The sequence below is a fragment of the Pelodiscus sinensis genome, chromosome 10, assembly GCF_049634645.1.
Source record: "Pelodiscus sinensis isolate JC-2024 chromosome 10, ASM4963464v1, whole genome shotgun sequence".
Classification (NCBI taxonomy): domain Eukaryota; kingdom Metazoa; phylum Chordata; order Testudines; family Trionychidae; genus Pelodiscus; species Pelodiscus sinensis.
The window spans coordinates 13567921-13585264 of record NC_134720.1 but is presented as its reverse complement, the minus strand read 5'-3'; the positions used below and the strand labels follow the sequence as shown (position 1 = coordinate 13585264).

General features: G+C 48.7%; 1 protein-coding gene across 1 annotated transcript in view; it reads left to right on the top strand.

Annotated features, from left to right (window-relative positions):
• Positions 1-16024: 16024 nt before the first annotated feature.
• SLC25A36 (solute carrier family 25 member 36) overlaps positions 16025-17344 on the top strand; it is a 53496-nt gene continuing 52176 nt past the window's right edge. Inside the window, exon 1 of the mRNA XM_006134828.4 lies at positions 16025-16333. Within this exon, the coding sequence (XP_006134890.1) occupies positions 16293-16333 (41 nt within the window). The 5' untranslated portion in view covers positions 16025-16292. The remainder of the gene's footprint in view (positions 16334-17344) is intronic.

Below are 17344 nucleotides of genomic sequence, written 5' to 3'. Positions count from 1 at the left end.
ACTCCATGGTAGCTCCTGGCTGAAATTGACATGATTCTTGTCAGTTCAGATCAGAGCACTACTTCAGGTGGCCTGCTGAGAAGTCAGGCTGATGAGCTGGCAAATTACAGACAAGGTTCTGCCATCCCCTTGTCTATGTTCTGATAGAAGATTCCTCAAAAGCAACACATTTCCACAAAAAGTTTCATTTTTGATAAGTCAAACATTTTCTGATTGGGAAACGGATCCAATGGAAAATGTCCAACCAGCGCTGCTGAAAAAAACGTGAAGCATGGGTTAGCATTATGGCATATGGTGTAGGGAGGGCCTGAATAAATGCTTCCCTGACAGCTAGCTGAGTGGAGGAGAGACTTGGGAGCGTTTATGTAAATACAGTTTGTTGCTGCTTTGCTTACATATTTAGCAAATGCAGCAGTCTCAAAATGATCTGCTGTTCAATACAGATCACCTTAGGGCACATCTACACTGTACGCTTATATCAAAATAAGCTATTGTGGAATAAATACTCCAAAATAGCTTATTTTGAAATAGCGCGTCTACAAGCCTCAAAATTAGTCTGAGGCAAGCTTCCCTATTGTGGATGTGCTACCTCAATTTAGAGCCCCAGGAGGCACTGGGGAGGAATTAGTTTGAATGGCCCTGGGGAGGAGCAGCAGTGGAGCATCTACACTACAGCTATTTCAAAATAGCTATTTCGGAATAGGCATTATTCCTCGTGGAACAAGGTTTACAGAAGTCGGAATAAGCCACCCGTTATTTTGAATTTATTTCAAAATAACGGAATTGCTATATAGACACGCATTATTATTTTGAAATAATGTTAGTTACTTCAGAATAACTGTGCTGTGTAAACACACCCTTGGGCTGTGTCTAGACTGGCAAGTTTTTCTGCAAAATCATCTGCTTTTGCAGAAAAACTTGCCAGCTGTCTACACTGGCCACTTGAATTTCCGCAAAAGCACTGATGATCTCATGTAAGATTGTCAGTGCTTTTGTGGAAATCCTATGCTGCTCCCATTCGGGCAAAAGTCTTTTTCCGAAAGACTTTTGCGCAAAAGGGCCAGTGTAGACAGCAGAGATTTCTTTTCCGCAAAAAGCCCCGATCGCAAAAATGGCGATCGGGGCTTTTTTGCAGAAAAGCGCATCTAGATTGGCCATGGACGCTTTTCCGCAAAAAGTGCTTTTTTGGAAAAGTGTCCTGCCAATCTAGACGCACTTTTCAGAAAATGCTTTTAACGGAAAACTTTTCCGTTAAAAGCATTTCCGGAAAATAATGCCAGTGTAGACGTAGCCTTGGTGTAACCACCACTGAATAAATTTGAATCTGGGACCTCAAGAGTTTAGAATAAGCACCTCTACAGCTTGAGCTATAGCATTCCTTTGATCTTATCTCTCACTGTAGGTGGTCTAAAGGCCACTACACTAGGGGTATGTCTAGACTACATCCCTCTTTCGAAAGAGGGATGTAAATTAGGCAGATCAAAAGTACAAATGAAGTGGGAATACGGGATCTTTTTTTTTCAGGAGTATGGGATTTTTTGAAAAACGGGCGTGTTTTTTCAAAAGTGCTTTGTCTAGATAGCACTTTCACTTTTGAAAAACCCTTTTTCAAAAAAGCACTTGGACACCATTATGCAAATGAAGCATGGACTATTTAAATCCCTGCTTCATTTGCGCCTTTGATCTGCCTAATTTACATCCCTCTTTCAAAAGAGCGATGTAGTCTAGACATACCCTAGGTGCGTGGGTTACATTAGCACTGAATGCAGGGGTAGTGAACTATGGTTACCAATATTGTGATTATCGTGGGAATACAGAGAAGCAGGACTGTGTTTAACTTGTCTCAGAGAAGGGGGGAGCCACCCTCAGCTGAAAGAATCTCATTAAGTCTAGACCTTGAATGTCAGAGCACTGTGAAAACAAGAGGGGTGGAGACAGGTGTAGCAACCACGGGACTGCACACGATCACCAAGCTGTTTTTCCCCACTGTTAAAAAAACAGAGCTAATAAGCTTCTTTAGGATCCTCTTTGTTATGTTAAATGCTCAGTGAGAGCTGAAATGACTTGGGATGGGGAAATGTTTCTGCCGAGCTTGTAAAGAGCTGAAATCTTTTAAATTTAAGAGACTGTCATGTAGTGGTCACAGCAGAGAGGCATGAGCCAGCAGAAAGCAACTGACAGGCAGCGGGTGAATGAGTAGCTGGTAAGGCAGAGAATCATGATGAGCCTCTAGCAGGGAGGCAGGTGGAGAGGCCTAGTGAGACTGGTGAGCAAGCATCTGGAGAGCAGCCAGCAGAGTGGCTGGCAGAGAGGCACAGTGAGCAAGTACCTGGGAAGTGAAGTGTGTAAGTTGCCTCTTTATGCCTCCTGGTGGGGGAGGTGCATTCTACAAATGCACCTCTGAACTCTGGGTCTGCACTGACCAAGGAGAGCAATTGTGAGTGGGCTGCAGAGAAGGATCAGGCATGTGAAAGGGACTTTTGGATTGCTGGACCTAAGAACCTGAGGGGAAAAGGACACTACCCAGCCTACTTGGGGGTGGGCCTTTTTCTCATGGGCTGTGTTCTTCTTGCTGGCGGCTTCTTGCACAAGAACAGCTGTTCTTGTGCAAAAACTTGCCGGGTTTCTACACTGCACGCGCGTTCTTGTGCAAGTATATTTACAGTCGAGTGTCGGAAAACAGGGCTTCTTCTGGAAGAATTATTCCTCTCCCCACGAGTAATAAGACCTCTTGCACAAGAGGCCAGTGTAGACAGGCAACATGAATTTCTTGCGCAAGAAACCCCTATAGCTAAAATGGCCATCAGAGCTTTCTTGCGCAAGAGAGCGTTCACACTGCCATAGACGCTCTTGCGCAAAAGCACATGCCAGTGTAGACACATTCTTGTGGAAGACTTTTTGCGCAAGAACTCTTCTGCAAAACAGTTCTTGTGCAAGAAGCTACCAGTGTAGACATAGCCCTGGTGTATGTTTATGAACCCTGTTTGTGGTGTTTTCCCAAATTATCACCAATTGACTGCCCTACTTTGATTAAAAAGTTTATTTTCTACACTCAAGTGCTATGCTTGCAAGTGTGGAGGAACTGCTTCTCAAGAGGTGGTGAGAATTTCCCAAATTACTGTGGTGGGGAATCGAGCTGGTTCTGTGTTATATCAATGGAAAAGAACCCCTAGATCTTGAACCTGGCCCTGGCTCCACCTGGCGGAAGAGTTACAGCTCCAATATGTCAGCCCAAGTGTATTTGATAATATTCTTTTTTATTCTTTCTGTGTGTAATGGTAGCCTCTGAAGTCAGCAGATACTCATCCCTTTCATGTGACAAGAGGTAATTTTTGAAGCCCTGTCAATTAGCTTGGGCCAGGAACATGGGCTATAGTTGGCAATTCTGAGTGCCTCCGTACTTTGGGTGCCTGACTACACACACATTTTTGGAAATTATTTTTTTCATATGATGGCTACACATAACTTTCTGACAATTAGGCTTTACTTATAAATCTCTAGTTAGGCAACATCTATTTGTGACACTCAAAATCACAAACCACTTCCAAAAATCTTGGCCCAGTCTCCTACCTGTACTCCTGTATGTCACATTTTTATTTTACAATGCCTTCTTTCCTTTGTAAGGATGGATGGATGGAACTCTCTAATCAGAAACTAATTATATTAATTACTATTTTTCTGAAATAGAAAACCTAATATAAAATAAGTATAGACAGCAGAAGTTTCAATGGACAACCATTCTCCTTTGCTCTACACTTCAAGAAAGGCTGTATCTAAGTACATTTAATAATTTCTGACATGTATTCTAAAATATTATAGCAAACAATGAATCAAACTCTTCTATTATCATTTGTATAACGTAACTCAGTGAATAATTGAATCAACTAAATTAATATAGCGTGCACACTGCAGTACATTGTTGAATGCTGGCTGTAATTTAAGAACATTTGTATTTTATTTGGAGATATTAGAAGCACATGCAAGTTATACAATCACATATAGACTCTGATTTGTTATCCAGTAATAGATTGGTGCTTCTGCTCACATGACAGGGTAAAATTAAGATAATACCCAGATTTGACTGAAGGTTCATGTTTTGAAAGGATAAAGAGTTCATTCTTAGCAGGGAATTCTAAGGTTCTCTTCTACCAGAGACTGCTATCAATGAGATGTAAGGAGTGATGACTCACCTTGCAATAGGGTTTGAGTTGAGTAAGTCTTTCTGAAATTCAGATCTACAAATTGTGCTGAAGTTGTTTTTTCATTGCATGTCTGTAAATTTATCTTGAAGGAAAATGGTCAGTCTCTCTCTCTCTCACACACACACACACTCTTACACACTTACTTCTACCATCTCAGCCTGTAACAGAGTCAGCAAGCTGCTTTCTCTCTTCTCAGACATGCTAGAGAGAAAGGAACTCCAGCCCCACCCCTCATGCAGGAGTTCCTCTCCCAGGGAGACACAAGACTTACACTGGAAGTTAATAGTAATCTACCCATTTAGTGCACCATGAGAGCAGCAAAGTGCTACCAGCTGTAACCTGTACTCAAGAATAGGTAGAAGATGAGGGTTCCCTTTTTTTAATATTTGCCAGTCTACTGCTAATTTGTACTGACACTAGTATTAATGGACTCCTCACCATTTACAATAAAGACCTTTTATTTGTAGTGGTGGGTCAGGAAAAATTGGAATGAAATTTTCTCCCTGTAAAAACCTAACATTGGTGATTAGATAGGTCCATCAAGCTGCGTGTTTCAATTTTCTGATTGGTCATAAGTAGGGTTGCCAGGTGTCCAGTTTTGAACTGGACAGTCCAGTATTTGAGCTTTCTGTTCGGGAAACAAATTGAGAAAATATAAATGAGGAAATATAAATGTCCGGTATTTTCTAAATAAAATGTAATGTAGATTGTGATGTAATTTCAAGTGTGTCCGGTATTTTTGTTGAAACCATCTGGCAACCCTACCTGGTTCAGTATCAGGGGGTATGTCTACATTACAGCACTATTTCGAGTTAACTTAATTCGAAATAGTTAATTCGAATTAAGCTAAGTCAAAATAATGCATCTATACACAAAAACTATTTTAAAATAGCGTTTTGCTATTTCGAAATAGTGCGTCCACACTGAGTGAACCCTGAACCGAAGTTAAGGCTGGACGGAGCCAGTGCTGGCTGGGCATCAGGTTAGGACTTGAGTGTGTGGGGCTGCTGCCTGAGGCTGACTGAGCTCCGTGCTACCCCCACCCCGGACAGATAGTTCTCAGGGTTCCCCGCTTGCTTGTCTAGCTTGATGAGAGACACCACAGCACTTGGCCACATGGAGCCAGAGCTGCCCCTGTGCATGCCGGTGAGTCTCGTGGGGTCATTGCCATCAGCCCGGCTGCACTTGCTGCAGGCTGTCATCCGGGGGGGTCCATCGGGGGGGCTGTCAGGATCCAGGACGCCCTGAGGGAGACCGTCCACCCCGAGGAGCCTTCAGAGCCTCCCTGGTCCTCCCCACTGGGGGCTCATGCCCCATTCCTCCCTCACGTCCGTCCACTTACCCCTCCTTACCCCCCCTTCCTGATGTCAAATAAAAGACATGTATGTTCAAAAATACAAACTGGGTTTATTAACAAAACTGGGGGGGTGAACCTCTGGGGAGAGGCTCTCCCTGCCACAGGCTTTGCCACTCATGGCCCAGCCTCAAGCGCCCCCCGCATACACCCCCAGCCTTCCCAGGAGTCCCAGGACCCACCCAGGGGGACCATGAGGCAGGCACCCTCCTGGTCCGGAGTGGAGAGCTTGTCCCTCCTCGAGCTGTGGGGTGAGGAGGACACCTTCCAAAGCGGAGATCTATGAGCCTATGGCCGAGTCCCTGGTGGAGTGTGGACACCCACGCAGGACCTTGGAACAGGTCCAGAGTAAGGTGAAAGAGTTCTGTCAGGGATACGTCCGGGCCAGAGAGCGCAACTCATGCTCAGGGGCAGGACGCCACACCTGCCCTACTTCAACAAGCTGCACCAGATCTTGGGGGGTGGAGAAATGCCTTTCCCACAGGTCATGATAGACTCTGGCCTCCAGACTCCCGTTGTTGCCCGGCTGGAGGTCATGGCGGAGGGGAAGCAGGAGGACCAGGGCCAGCCAGAGGAGGAGTAGGAGATGGAGACTGTGACGCTGTCCCTGGAGCTGGTGCTGGAGACGATGTCTCCCAGGACTCATCAGATGCCGGGAGGGATATTCAGGTGAGTGGTCTTAGTTTGTCCCACACACAGGGCAGGGGAGACTGGCGCACAGGGGGCAGGGTGCGAGCATAGCTCGGGCTGCTCGGGCTGGACGTCGTGCTGTGGTCCGTGCACGTAGAACCACGTACAGCATTAGTGTGTGGCACGCGGATGCAACAGGCAGCCCCTGAGCATGGGTGGGATCCTGCTGCAAGCTCAGGAGAGGCCCACACATCCTGCCATGGGGGGAGGGATTGAGGAGGGCCCTCCTAGCACCTGCCATGGCTGGAACCAGGCTAGCCACAAGAGCACAGGCACGACCTCAGACACCCCGAGGAGTGCCGCACACAGCACGCGGGCATGCCTGCATGTGCGAGGCACCACCCACCCCTGTGGGCAGTGCTGCAAGCCGCAGGTATGTGTGTGGACACTAGGGAGGGCCAGGCTGCACCCAGCTCCTCTGCCACCCATGAGGGGATCCCACCGTGGCCCGACACTTCCCTGGCCTGCTTATCCGTGTGCCGAGAGCAGGGGGTTGGGAAGCAGGCAGCACAGTCCTGTGGCCAGACAGCCCGCCTCCATCACATCCATCTTATTTGCCTCCCTGAAGCATACAGGACAGAGAAGGAGCAATAAAATCAGCATAGTCTATGCTGGCTCATCTGATCCTGAAAAGCTGAAACATAGATATGAGGAGAGATCAGGATATGCGAGACTGCCACCGGCTGGCACCTATGTTGATTCGAACACACACACAGTCCCTGGAAGAGGAATTTCCCACTGAGAAAAGAATCCCCAGTAATTCCAATTTAGTTATCTCTCTTACAAGTGTAAATTAAGTTCACAACTCCCTTGTAAGAACTGGTCTCACAAAAGACAGACCAGCCCCATTTGGCATGACAGATAAGAAAGAGAAATATGTGACCCCATGAGTATAAAAGATGGGCCCAGCACACACTTTGAGTGTCATTCTACCCTCTACCTGCTGGTTGGGTTAGGTGTTTGACCTCCCGAGGTTCTATGGAGACGCCCACCTCGTATTTTCGTCTTTCCTAGGAATTGAGGGACCGGCCCTGGCCTGACATGCTGGAGTCGAGAGGCACAGAAGGGGGTAAAAATTGTACCTGGATGTGGTCCTCTGTCTTAAGTGTACACATAGAAAGAGTAAGCTGTTACTTGGTACCATTATTTCTATTTTTCTATCTTTATCTTCTTTGTAGCCATTTTTAAGATCTATATTTTGCTAGCAGTATCTATATTTTGCTAATAGTTAAGAAATAGAACAATAGCCATTGCAACCATATGATTTATAAGCTTCCTCAATAAACCTGTAACTGTCTAAGCTTTAACCTGACTCCTTCAGTTGCTGTAATAGAACCAAGCTCAATTTAAAAGAACTTCAGCCGGTCTTCAGGGACAGATATAGGGAGCCCTGACCGTCGGCTGACAGAATTGGCGTAGTCGGCAGGATTGTGCTACTGGTTCACATACAGCAACATGAAGCCTGTCATGATAGACATGGATTTTAGTGGTACAGAGAAAGGGTTTGCCCAGGAAGGTTGGGGCAACCCAAAATGGGATAGAGAAATGTTAGAAGAGGATTGGGGAAATCCTGAGGAGTTGTGTGTGCAGTTCTGTAAGTATAGAACTGCCTGCAAGCTAAAGAATGGGACAAAGCCTGAGTCTGTGGAAAGGAGCCACTTTCCATTTAGCAAGGAAAACAGGATCAGGCCCAGACAAGCAGGCAGAAATGGAAAACAGGATCAGGCCCAGACAAGCAGGCAGAAATGGAAAACAGGATCAGGCCCAGACAAGCAGGCAGGTAACAGATAAGATTGAAAGCCTTGTGGTAGAACTGAGAAAAAGGCAGTAAGTGCTGGAAATCTAAATCCTTAAACATACTTACAAGAGTAATATCTGAAACAAGGCCAGTTTTTATTTTAGAGATAAGAAAGTGTTTTAAGAAAAGAGAAACAGAGAATTTAAACTCTGCAGAGAATGTTCCAATCCGAGGCGTACAGCTAGTTTGTATTAGAAGCCTAATCCGAACTAGCTACTCCGTGCTGCGTGTAGCCGCGCGGCACGGGGTCCGAACTAGCCGGCATTTAAAAATGGCGCCGGCCGGCTTCATGCAAATGAAGCCCGGGAAATTCAAATCCCGGGCTTCATTTGCAACTGCGGATGACTACATTACCCCCGCTAGTTCGAACTAGCGGGGTAGTGTAGACATACCCCAGTAGAGCAGAAGCCTTCAAGCCCTTTCGTGGCTCTAAATGATATGTAATTACATTTTATACATGTAAAGTATAGTACATTGGTCTCTGACCAGGTTATTCAAATGGTGACTGGAGAAGTCAACAGCCAGCTGTGATGTAGGGAACATCCTTTCATTATGCCTGCTCAAATACTCCAAATAATGATGGAATAAGTGGGAAGAGTGATCCTATTCCAGGATTTTGTAATAACTCACTGTTGCTGCATGACATCAGACGAGAAGTGAATATAATAGCAATAACACATATGAAAACACTATTGCTAAATACTCTGGGTGGCCGCAATAATGAGGATAGCCTTGGTTTGCAGTAAAACACAGGAAGGAATTTAGAGAAAGGAAAACTGGGATGATGTCCCATGAAATGTCCCTCCAATTGCTCTGTTGCAGGGAGTGAGTTTTGATTCCCTGCTGAACAGGCTGCGAAAACTAATCTCCCAAACTCTGCAGTGGTCTCCCCAGACCCTCTGGTGAGTTTCAGAAGTCCCAGCATTTGTGTCCCCAGTAATTCTGCTCCCTCTGTCCCAGAGCAAATGATGGATAAGCTTTATTTTCTAAACTCCACTTGATGTGCATCTCTTCCTCCAACTTAATTGTTCCCCTCTCTCACAGAGTCTTCCCTCTCACCTTTGTGGTACTTGTATGAAACTGAGTTACAGAGCCCCCAGTTCTGCAGGGAAAAGGGGAAATCACGTACATTTTGGGATTGGATACCTCCCAGTATGGACAGTCTGTCCATTCTCAGAGACTGGTTTTTGTATGGGTTGACTATCCTGAGCAGTTAGCACACACATTAAAAAATGATCCAGTGACATTCCAAGGCTAGATTTTTGGAAATAAAAATAATTTGAATAAGGGAGAAAATTAAGTTATAGCTCATAATTCCATGAATAGTTTCCTTTCATCCATTCTTCTTCCAAATTCTCTTTACTCTTCTCATTATTTTAAAAATATCGTTTTAGACTTAAATCACGAGTCTCCATAAATCTTAATTCGATGCATACATTATTCAGTCCTGAATAAACTGGTTTCAAAATAGACCATTTTATGAGATCTCATCTGTTCGTTGATTGGCGCTGGTCCTAGGGAAAGGTGGAGCAAGAGGCAAGGTGCAGCATGGCTCATCTGAAGAGGGGCTTAGATTTCTCCCCTGGCATTGTGAACAGGAAAGGGAGAGAGTTCATTAACTTAGTGGAAACTGCAATCTGAAAATAAAGAACAGCTCCTTCCCAGAATCTGGGAATGGGAGATAAGAGTTGGATCACTTGATGATTCCCTGTTCTGTTCATTCTCTGTGGAACACTTGACATTGGCCACTGTCAGAAGACAGGATATTGGACTAGAACTAGATGAAGCATTGGTCTGACCCAATATGGTTATTCTTAAGAATCTGTCAGGGTACGTCTACACTACAGCGCTAGTTCGAACTAACTTAGTTCGAATTAGTTAATTCGAACTAAGCTAGTTCGAACTAACGCATCTAGAACTAAAAACTAGTTCGAACTAGCATTTTGCTAGTTCGAACTAGCAAGTCCACATTGAGTGGACTCTGAACAGGGCTTAAGGATGGCCGGAAGCAGTGCCGGCAGGGCATAAAAGGAGGACTTAGAGCATGGAGATGCTGTCTCAGGCTAGCCGAGGGCTGCGCTTAAAGGGTCCCGACCCCCACCCCGGACACACAGTTCTAAGGGGTGCCCCGCTTGCAAAGAAGTTCTGGCTTGGAGTGCCCTGAGTGCCCACACTGGGCACATCACACCACTCGGCCATCAGCCCAGCTGCACTTGCCGCAGGCTGCCATCTGGGGAGAGGGAGTAATTGGGGGGCTGCAGGAGAGCTTCCACCCCCAGAAGCCCGCAGAGCCAGCCCAGTCCTCCTCATTGGGGGCTCGTACCCCATTCCTCCCTCACCTCCTTCCACTTACCCTTCCCTAGCCCCCCTTCTTATTGATGTACAAAATAAAGATAACGTTTCTTCCAACATTGACTCTGTCTTTATTGAAAAAAACTGGGGGAGACTGGGAAAAGGAGGTGGGAGAGGGGAAGAGAAAGGCTGGGAGAGGGGAGGGCAACTAACATGATCAGGGGTTGGGAACAGGTCCCAGATGAAGAAAGGCTACAGAGACTGGGACTGTTCAGCTTAGAAAAGAGGAGACGGAGGGGGGACAGGATAGAGGTCTCTAAAAGCAGGGGTTGGGTGGAGAGGGTGCATTCAGAAAAGTTCTTCATGAGTTCCCATAAAGAAGGACTAGAGGACACCAAAGGAAAGGAATGGGTAGCAGGCTTCAAACTAGTAAGAGAAAGTTGTTGTTCTTGACAAAGCAAATAGTTAACCTGTGGAACTCCTTGCTGCAGGAGGCTGTGAAGGCTACAACTAGAACAGAGTTTAAAGGGAAGTGAGATAAAGTGATGGAGGTTGGGTCCATGGAGTCCTATTAGCCAGAGGGTAGGAGTGGTGTCCCTGCCCAAAGTTTGTGGAAGGCTGGAGAGGGATGGCACGAGACAAATGGCTTGGTCACTGTCTTCGGTCCATCCCCTCCAGGGTCCCTAGGGTTGGCCGCTGTCGGCAGACAGGCTACTGGGCTAGATGGACCTTTGGTCTGACCCAGGATGGCCATTCTAAGCTCAGGGCTCAGTGTCGGGGGTCTCAGTGGACCCCCTTGATTTTCATGCACACCTGGTCCTGGGTGGCCAGGCTGGCAGCTCTCCTGCCCTAGACGGCCACTTTCCTGTGCCTAGTGCAGAGATCGTGGACGAGGTCCACGATGTCCGCACTAGCCCAGGAAGGTGCCCGCCTCTTGCGGTCCAGGGCAAGCTCCCGGGAGCCGCCAGCCTGGTCCCGGCAAGAGGGGGTGGGCTGGGGGGCATCGGGTGGGTGGCTCTGTGCCGTGCCAGGTGCAGGGTCTGCTAGCTGGGTGCTGGCAGGCTTGCACCTGGCACGGGCACCGTAGCCAGCCCGTGCCCCTTTAAGGGGTCCGGGGCCGGGAGGGGGGCATAGAGTTTTCCTGGTGTTGGCCAGAGTGGCCACCAGGGAAACCTGGGGAGGGCTAGCCTCCCACTAGTTCGAACTAAAGGGCTACACAGCCCTTAGTTCAAACTAGCTAGTTCGAACTAGGCGTTAGTCCTCGTAAAATGAGGTTTACCTAGTTCGAACTAAGCGCTCCGCTAGTTCGATTCAAATTCGAACTAGCGGAGCGCTAGTGTAGCACCTATTAAAGTTAGTTCGAACTAACGTCCGTTAGTTCGAACTAACTTTGTAGTGTAGACATACCCTCAGAGACATGAGGGGATGACCCCAAGAGTCTTTCAAAGATAGGAGCCCTTCCACATCTGATCCTGGCAAAAACTGAGGGATCAAACTCACCATTCCCCAGAATCTGAGGTTAACTCAGCACTCTTAAAGGTCCATCAGAAACTGAAAGGCTATGTCTACTCTGCAGGCTTCTTGTGCAAGAACTTTTTGCACAAGAGTTCTTGCACAAAAGTTCTTGCACATGAGCGCATCCACACTTCCATGTGCGTTTGCGCAAGAGCATCCATGGCAGTGTGGACACTCTCTTGTGCAAGGAAGCTCTGATGGCCATTTTAGCCATAGCGGTTTCTTGCACAAAAAGGCTTATTCCTTATGGGGAGAGGAATAACTCTTGCCCAAAAAGCCCTCTCTTCTGACAATCTACTGTAAACTTCTTGTGCAAGGCTTCTTGTGCAAGAATGGGCTTGTAGTGTGGACACAATGCAAGTTTTTGCACAAGAATGGCCATTCTTGCACAAGAAGCCTGTAGTGTAGACATAGCCTTCTCCCCTCACACATTCACATACACATCAGAATTTAACACTGATGGAGCATTTCAACTTCCGTGACAGAGATTGTATCCCAGAAATAGTGGAACTGTATAGAGGCAAAGAAAAATGAATTAAAATAGTCCAGAATCAAACCTTCAGGAAACTCAAACCGTAATCAATTGGGGAAAACAAATATAATTTGTGCATGTGTGCCTGACCAGGAAAAGTCATAATGTGTCACTTAGAGAAGTGGGTTGTCTGAGAATGTTAAATATTTCTCTTTTTACATAGGTTATTTAACATACATATTGCTACAAAAGGAAACTGCTAACCTTGGGTGCTGGCAAAAGATAGCAAGTAATATATTGGAAAGAATGTTTCATGCAGCGATAATCACGGCCATGATTACATTAAGTCCATGCTTCACATTTCGAGGCTTATTTCCCCTCTTTTTCACCTTATGTGGTCTTTTCTCTTTGTGCCAAGCAGGGTTGCCAATCCTCACCACAGGAAGATCATGAGTCAGATCCTCAAAAATAATCTGATCAGCTTAAAAGTCATGTGGGTGTTTTTATTGATATGTGAATTCTCTTTATTTCCCTTAAGTTTTCTGATCCTTTACATTTATCTCAGGTCACATTTTCATCCTTTTCTTTGCAAATATGCAGACTAGAAGCTTATCTTTCTAGGGCAGCATGAACCCTGACCGCCCTGGGGCTGTCTCACAGTGGAAGCTCCAGCATCTCAAGGGCTGATTGACAATTATTTCCAAGTAAAATTAAATCACATGCTGGGGAAAAAATTCTGACATTTGAGAGTTGTATCCTGAGATCATGAGTGAGGTTTAAGTTTGCTTAGAAATCACATTGTTTGTGCTAAAACACACAAGAGTTGGCATGTCTGAAAGCAGATGTAAACCAGTACCCAGTCAGCAAATGCGGACACTCTGTAACCACATGGGAGCCATGGAGAGAAAGATTATGAAGAATCAGTGCAGGATGCCATGGGTCCAGACATCCTTTAGAAATAAAAGAGTCTGTAGACCAAGGGCAGCTTGAATTTTGCAGAATGGGAAAACATGCTATTAACCCACTCTGGATGGTTGAAGTTTTATGGCCTGCAACGTGCAGGAGGCCAGACTAGAGCAGTGGTTCCCAAACTTTTCGGCAACACACCCCCCCTTTTTGATTTTTGAAAAACCCTCACCCCCCCCCCCAAAATAGCAGCAAAACTTGGGGTGGGACTGACGTGTGTGTGTGTGTGGCTGGGTCGCCTTGCACCCCCCCCCCCCTGGAATTTCTTCACACGCCCCCAGTAGGGCACGCCTCCCGGTTTGGGAACCCATGGACTAGAGCTGTGGTCACCAACCGGTAGATCACGATCTACCAGTCGATCTCAGGGGCTCTAAGAGTCGCTCTTGAGCCCTCTTTGAACTGTGCACCTGCGCAGTACATTTAAATTTGATTTCCTCATTTGAGGAGTAGCTACTCACCAAGCAACAACACAGGTGAGTAGCTGCGCAGAATGGTGGGAGCTGGGAGGTCGGGAGGGCTGAAACACCCTGGCCAGCTGGCTGTGGCTTTCAGCTGAAAGAGGCTGAACCGTGCTCCAGCTGATCAGGCGGCTTCTCCTCTGCGCCTGCCCACGTGGAGCGTGGGGCACCCTGGCTGAGCATGTGAGAGAAGGGGGAGGCACCAGGAGGGTGCAGAGCTAAGGGAAGGTGCAGGTGCCAGGCGATTTTGGGGGTGAAGCAGAAGGGCAGACACCTGCAGGGGAGGGACCAGCACCAGAGGAGAGAGGCAGGGCAGGTGTGTAGAGGGAGATGTTAGGAGAGGGGATGAGGAAGGGTAGCTCGCATGATCAGAGTGGGGCTACTGAAGGAGTGGGCACAGCAGGGAGAGAAGAGCTGGTGGAGGGGGGCAGGTCTCAGGAAGGCTGAGGGCAGTGAGAAGTGCAGGAGTCAGGACGGCAAAGGAGGGTGAGGGTTGGGGGGCAGCAGGCACCAGGGGAGCTGATGGAGCAAGGGGAGGAGACATGGCAGCAGAGGGAAAAGGTAGAAGTTTATAAGATATTTATTAATAACTTGGGTGCCAAAGTGGCACATCCAAACAAGCCACATGAACTCAGTACTTGTGCACAACACAAAATTCATTCTGCTCATGGGAGGAAACTCTGAGAGGGAACACTTCCCCCAGCCTCTCCGCCCCGGAGTTAATGTCACACACATTGGGTTAATGCATTTGCAGGATAGTTGCATGAGGGGGGATTTGTGGGGGCCAAACTAATCCTTATTGGTAGGAGGATGGGGGGAAAAGTCCTTAGAGGGGGGTCACATGACATCTTTTACTTCTGGTCATGTGTCCATCTTGCCCGGAGAGTGTTACCTCCAGAGGTGTGGCTAATGGGAGTCAAGGGGTGTGGCTAATGGGGGTCAGGGGCGTGGTTAACAGGGGTCAGGGCTGTGGCTAATGGGGTCAAAGAGTACATTTTAAAAAAATTCTTTGGGTGCACACCCTAATGAAATGTGCTGCACACGTCTATGAATGAGGGTTACAGAAGTCGGAGTCAGAGTACAGAAGTAAGAAGCCCGTTATTTCAATATTATTTTGAAGTAACATGCTTGCTGTGTAGACATTCATTTTGTTATTTCAAAATAACGCTAGTTATTCTGAAATAACGCTGCTGTGTAGACGTGCCCAAAAAGTCCTAGTAATATAAGCAAGAAAGACCATCACCTACTGCAGTTGCTCAGGAGTCCTGATATCCAGAAGTAAGACTCAGCAGGAAGGTGTGCCATTAGCCAGGTTTCATAGTAAACATGGGCACGAACACACTTTAGTTAGTGAGGGGTATATCTTGGCCTCCCCCATGCTTTAGGAAAATTGACTTATGAATATGCAGAACTCAAAGATGCTTTATGCAAAATAGACCTTGTAACCTATCATTCAAGAGCCTGTGATCCTTTGAATGTGTATATTCTACTTTTGTGCATGTATCTTTCTTGTATGTGAAGTCAGAAATATTAAGTGGGAACCTGTTTTATTAATCCAAGTATTCTAGTAGAAGCCATTAGTGATACTTTAGGAACTTAATGGCTGTGTGATTAGGGAACTTGATGGCTCCGTGCTCTGGGGATGGGGAGGCTGGGGAAGTGTGATCTCCTCCCTCCCCATTTTCCCGGGTCGGGGAGGCTGGGGACTCGAGTCGTCCTCCTTTTCTGTGCTCCCGGCCGGGGAGCCTGGACATGCATGCCCGCCTGCCCTGCTCCCACTCCCTATGGTGGGGTGCATGTTGGTGAGCTGCCCCATCTCCCTATGGTGAGACCTTAGCCAAAGGGACGGGGTTTGGGGCGTGCCTCCCCCAGCCCTACTTTCTCAGGCTGCCCCCAATGTTTCACTGAAATCGCACAGACTGGCAGACTTTAAGGACAGAAGCAAATCCCGTGATCATCCAATCTGAGCTCCCACATGCTTGCAGTAAGTCCTTTGCCTGTGATTGAAAGGTACCACACAATAGCGATGGACTGTGGTGCACGCTGTGAAATACTGCACGGGGGACTATGGGCCCCTCGATGCCATATGGTGCTTCCTGGTGCCTAGTCTGCTGCACAGGCTTAGGCAGTGGCATTAAGAGATGCATCAGTCACACACTGTCAGCCCGCCCGACAGCCCAGCCTCCGCATCCCCCGCCCCTCCCCCGCCTTCTTCATTGAGGACTTTGCTAGTCCCTGGTCACGTGAAAGGAGCTTCTTGGAGCTGGGCGGTGATGTCACATCCTCTCGTGGGCCAATGGCAGGGTCTGTTTATGTCGGGCCTAGTTTCATATTCATAACGGAGACCTGCGGAGCCCCCGGCTCTGCTGCAGCTGGCGGCCGCTGCGCGAGGGGGGAAGGAGCCCGCGCGGGCTGGCGCGTTCGCAGCAGGAACCTCCCAGACTGCGCGGCTGTGGCTGCAGCGCCCGGCGGGGTGCACGGGCAGGCGGAAGCGCCCGTCGTCTCCTCCCTCCCTCCCTCCTGCAGGGAGCGAGAATGAGAGAGAATGAGCCAGAGAGACACCCTGGTGCATCTGTTTGCTGGAGGGTAGGTGCAGCCCCAGGGTTCCTCTGGCCTCGCTCGCGTGTGCGCGTCTCAGCCCTTTGGCATGCGACCGGCCAGGGGGGAGATTTGGGGCACATGGGGCCTGGCGGGGAGGGCGGGTTTTCTAGCAGGGAGATGCCCCGTGTGCGAGATGTTTCCCCGCTCCCGAGGGTCAGCGAGGCCCGCCAAAGCAAAGCGACCCCTCGCACTGCGGCAGCGACCCGGGAAGTGGCTCCCAGTCGGGTGCAGCCTCTGCTGTTGTGGGGATGGGGAGGGGAGCAAATCCTCCTTCGCGCTTGGGAGATGGTGGTTTGGCCTTGACAGCCCTCCTGGAGGACGGCGGAGACGGCCGGGTAGCGGCAGCAGACACTGGCCTGGCGAGTGACTGGGCTGCAGTGTCGTCAGGCTGCAGGATCAGGGACGATGTGCTGGGGACCTCGATTAACTTTCTCCTGGGGACGTGGCGTTAGGAGGCCTGGCCTGAGGGTGCCTTGGTTGGCGTCTCGGGGTGAGCTAGCTGGCTGCGCGGAGGAAGGGTTGGGATGGGGACCGGGGGCATCCCGGAAGCAGGGGGTAGCTTGGAGGGAGGGAATGGGGAGCCGGGGCTGTAACTGGAAACTGTACGAGGGCGTCCGGGGAGGTATCTGGGCTGCTTGCAGTGGGGCTGCCATGGTGCGAGGTAGCCGGACGCTGGGGCAATGCCTTGCAGGGGCAGCCAGGCATGCCAGCGGGTGCCTGGGTCGAGCGGCGCATTGTTTGCACAGGTATCAGGCTTTAAAACGTCCTCCCACCCCCCTTTCCTGTAAGGCAGCCCAGCTCTTATTCTGCAAGCGGGCGGGGTCCCCTCTCCTCCACCAGCCCGACTCTGCGACACCCAGCCCCCGCCTTGAGGCCTCAGGCCCTAGCCGGCGGCCTGAGCCCGCTGCCTTCTCCTTTCCCATCTCCCTGGCGGCATGGCTGGCTCAGCTCACTACTGCCCCCCAGTGCGGTGCCGCTCGGGACGGGACAGCATCC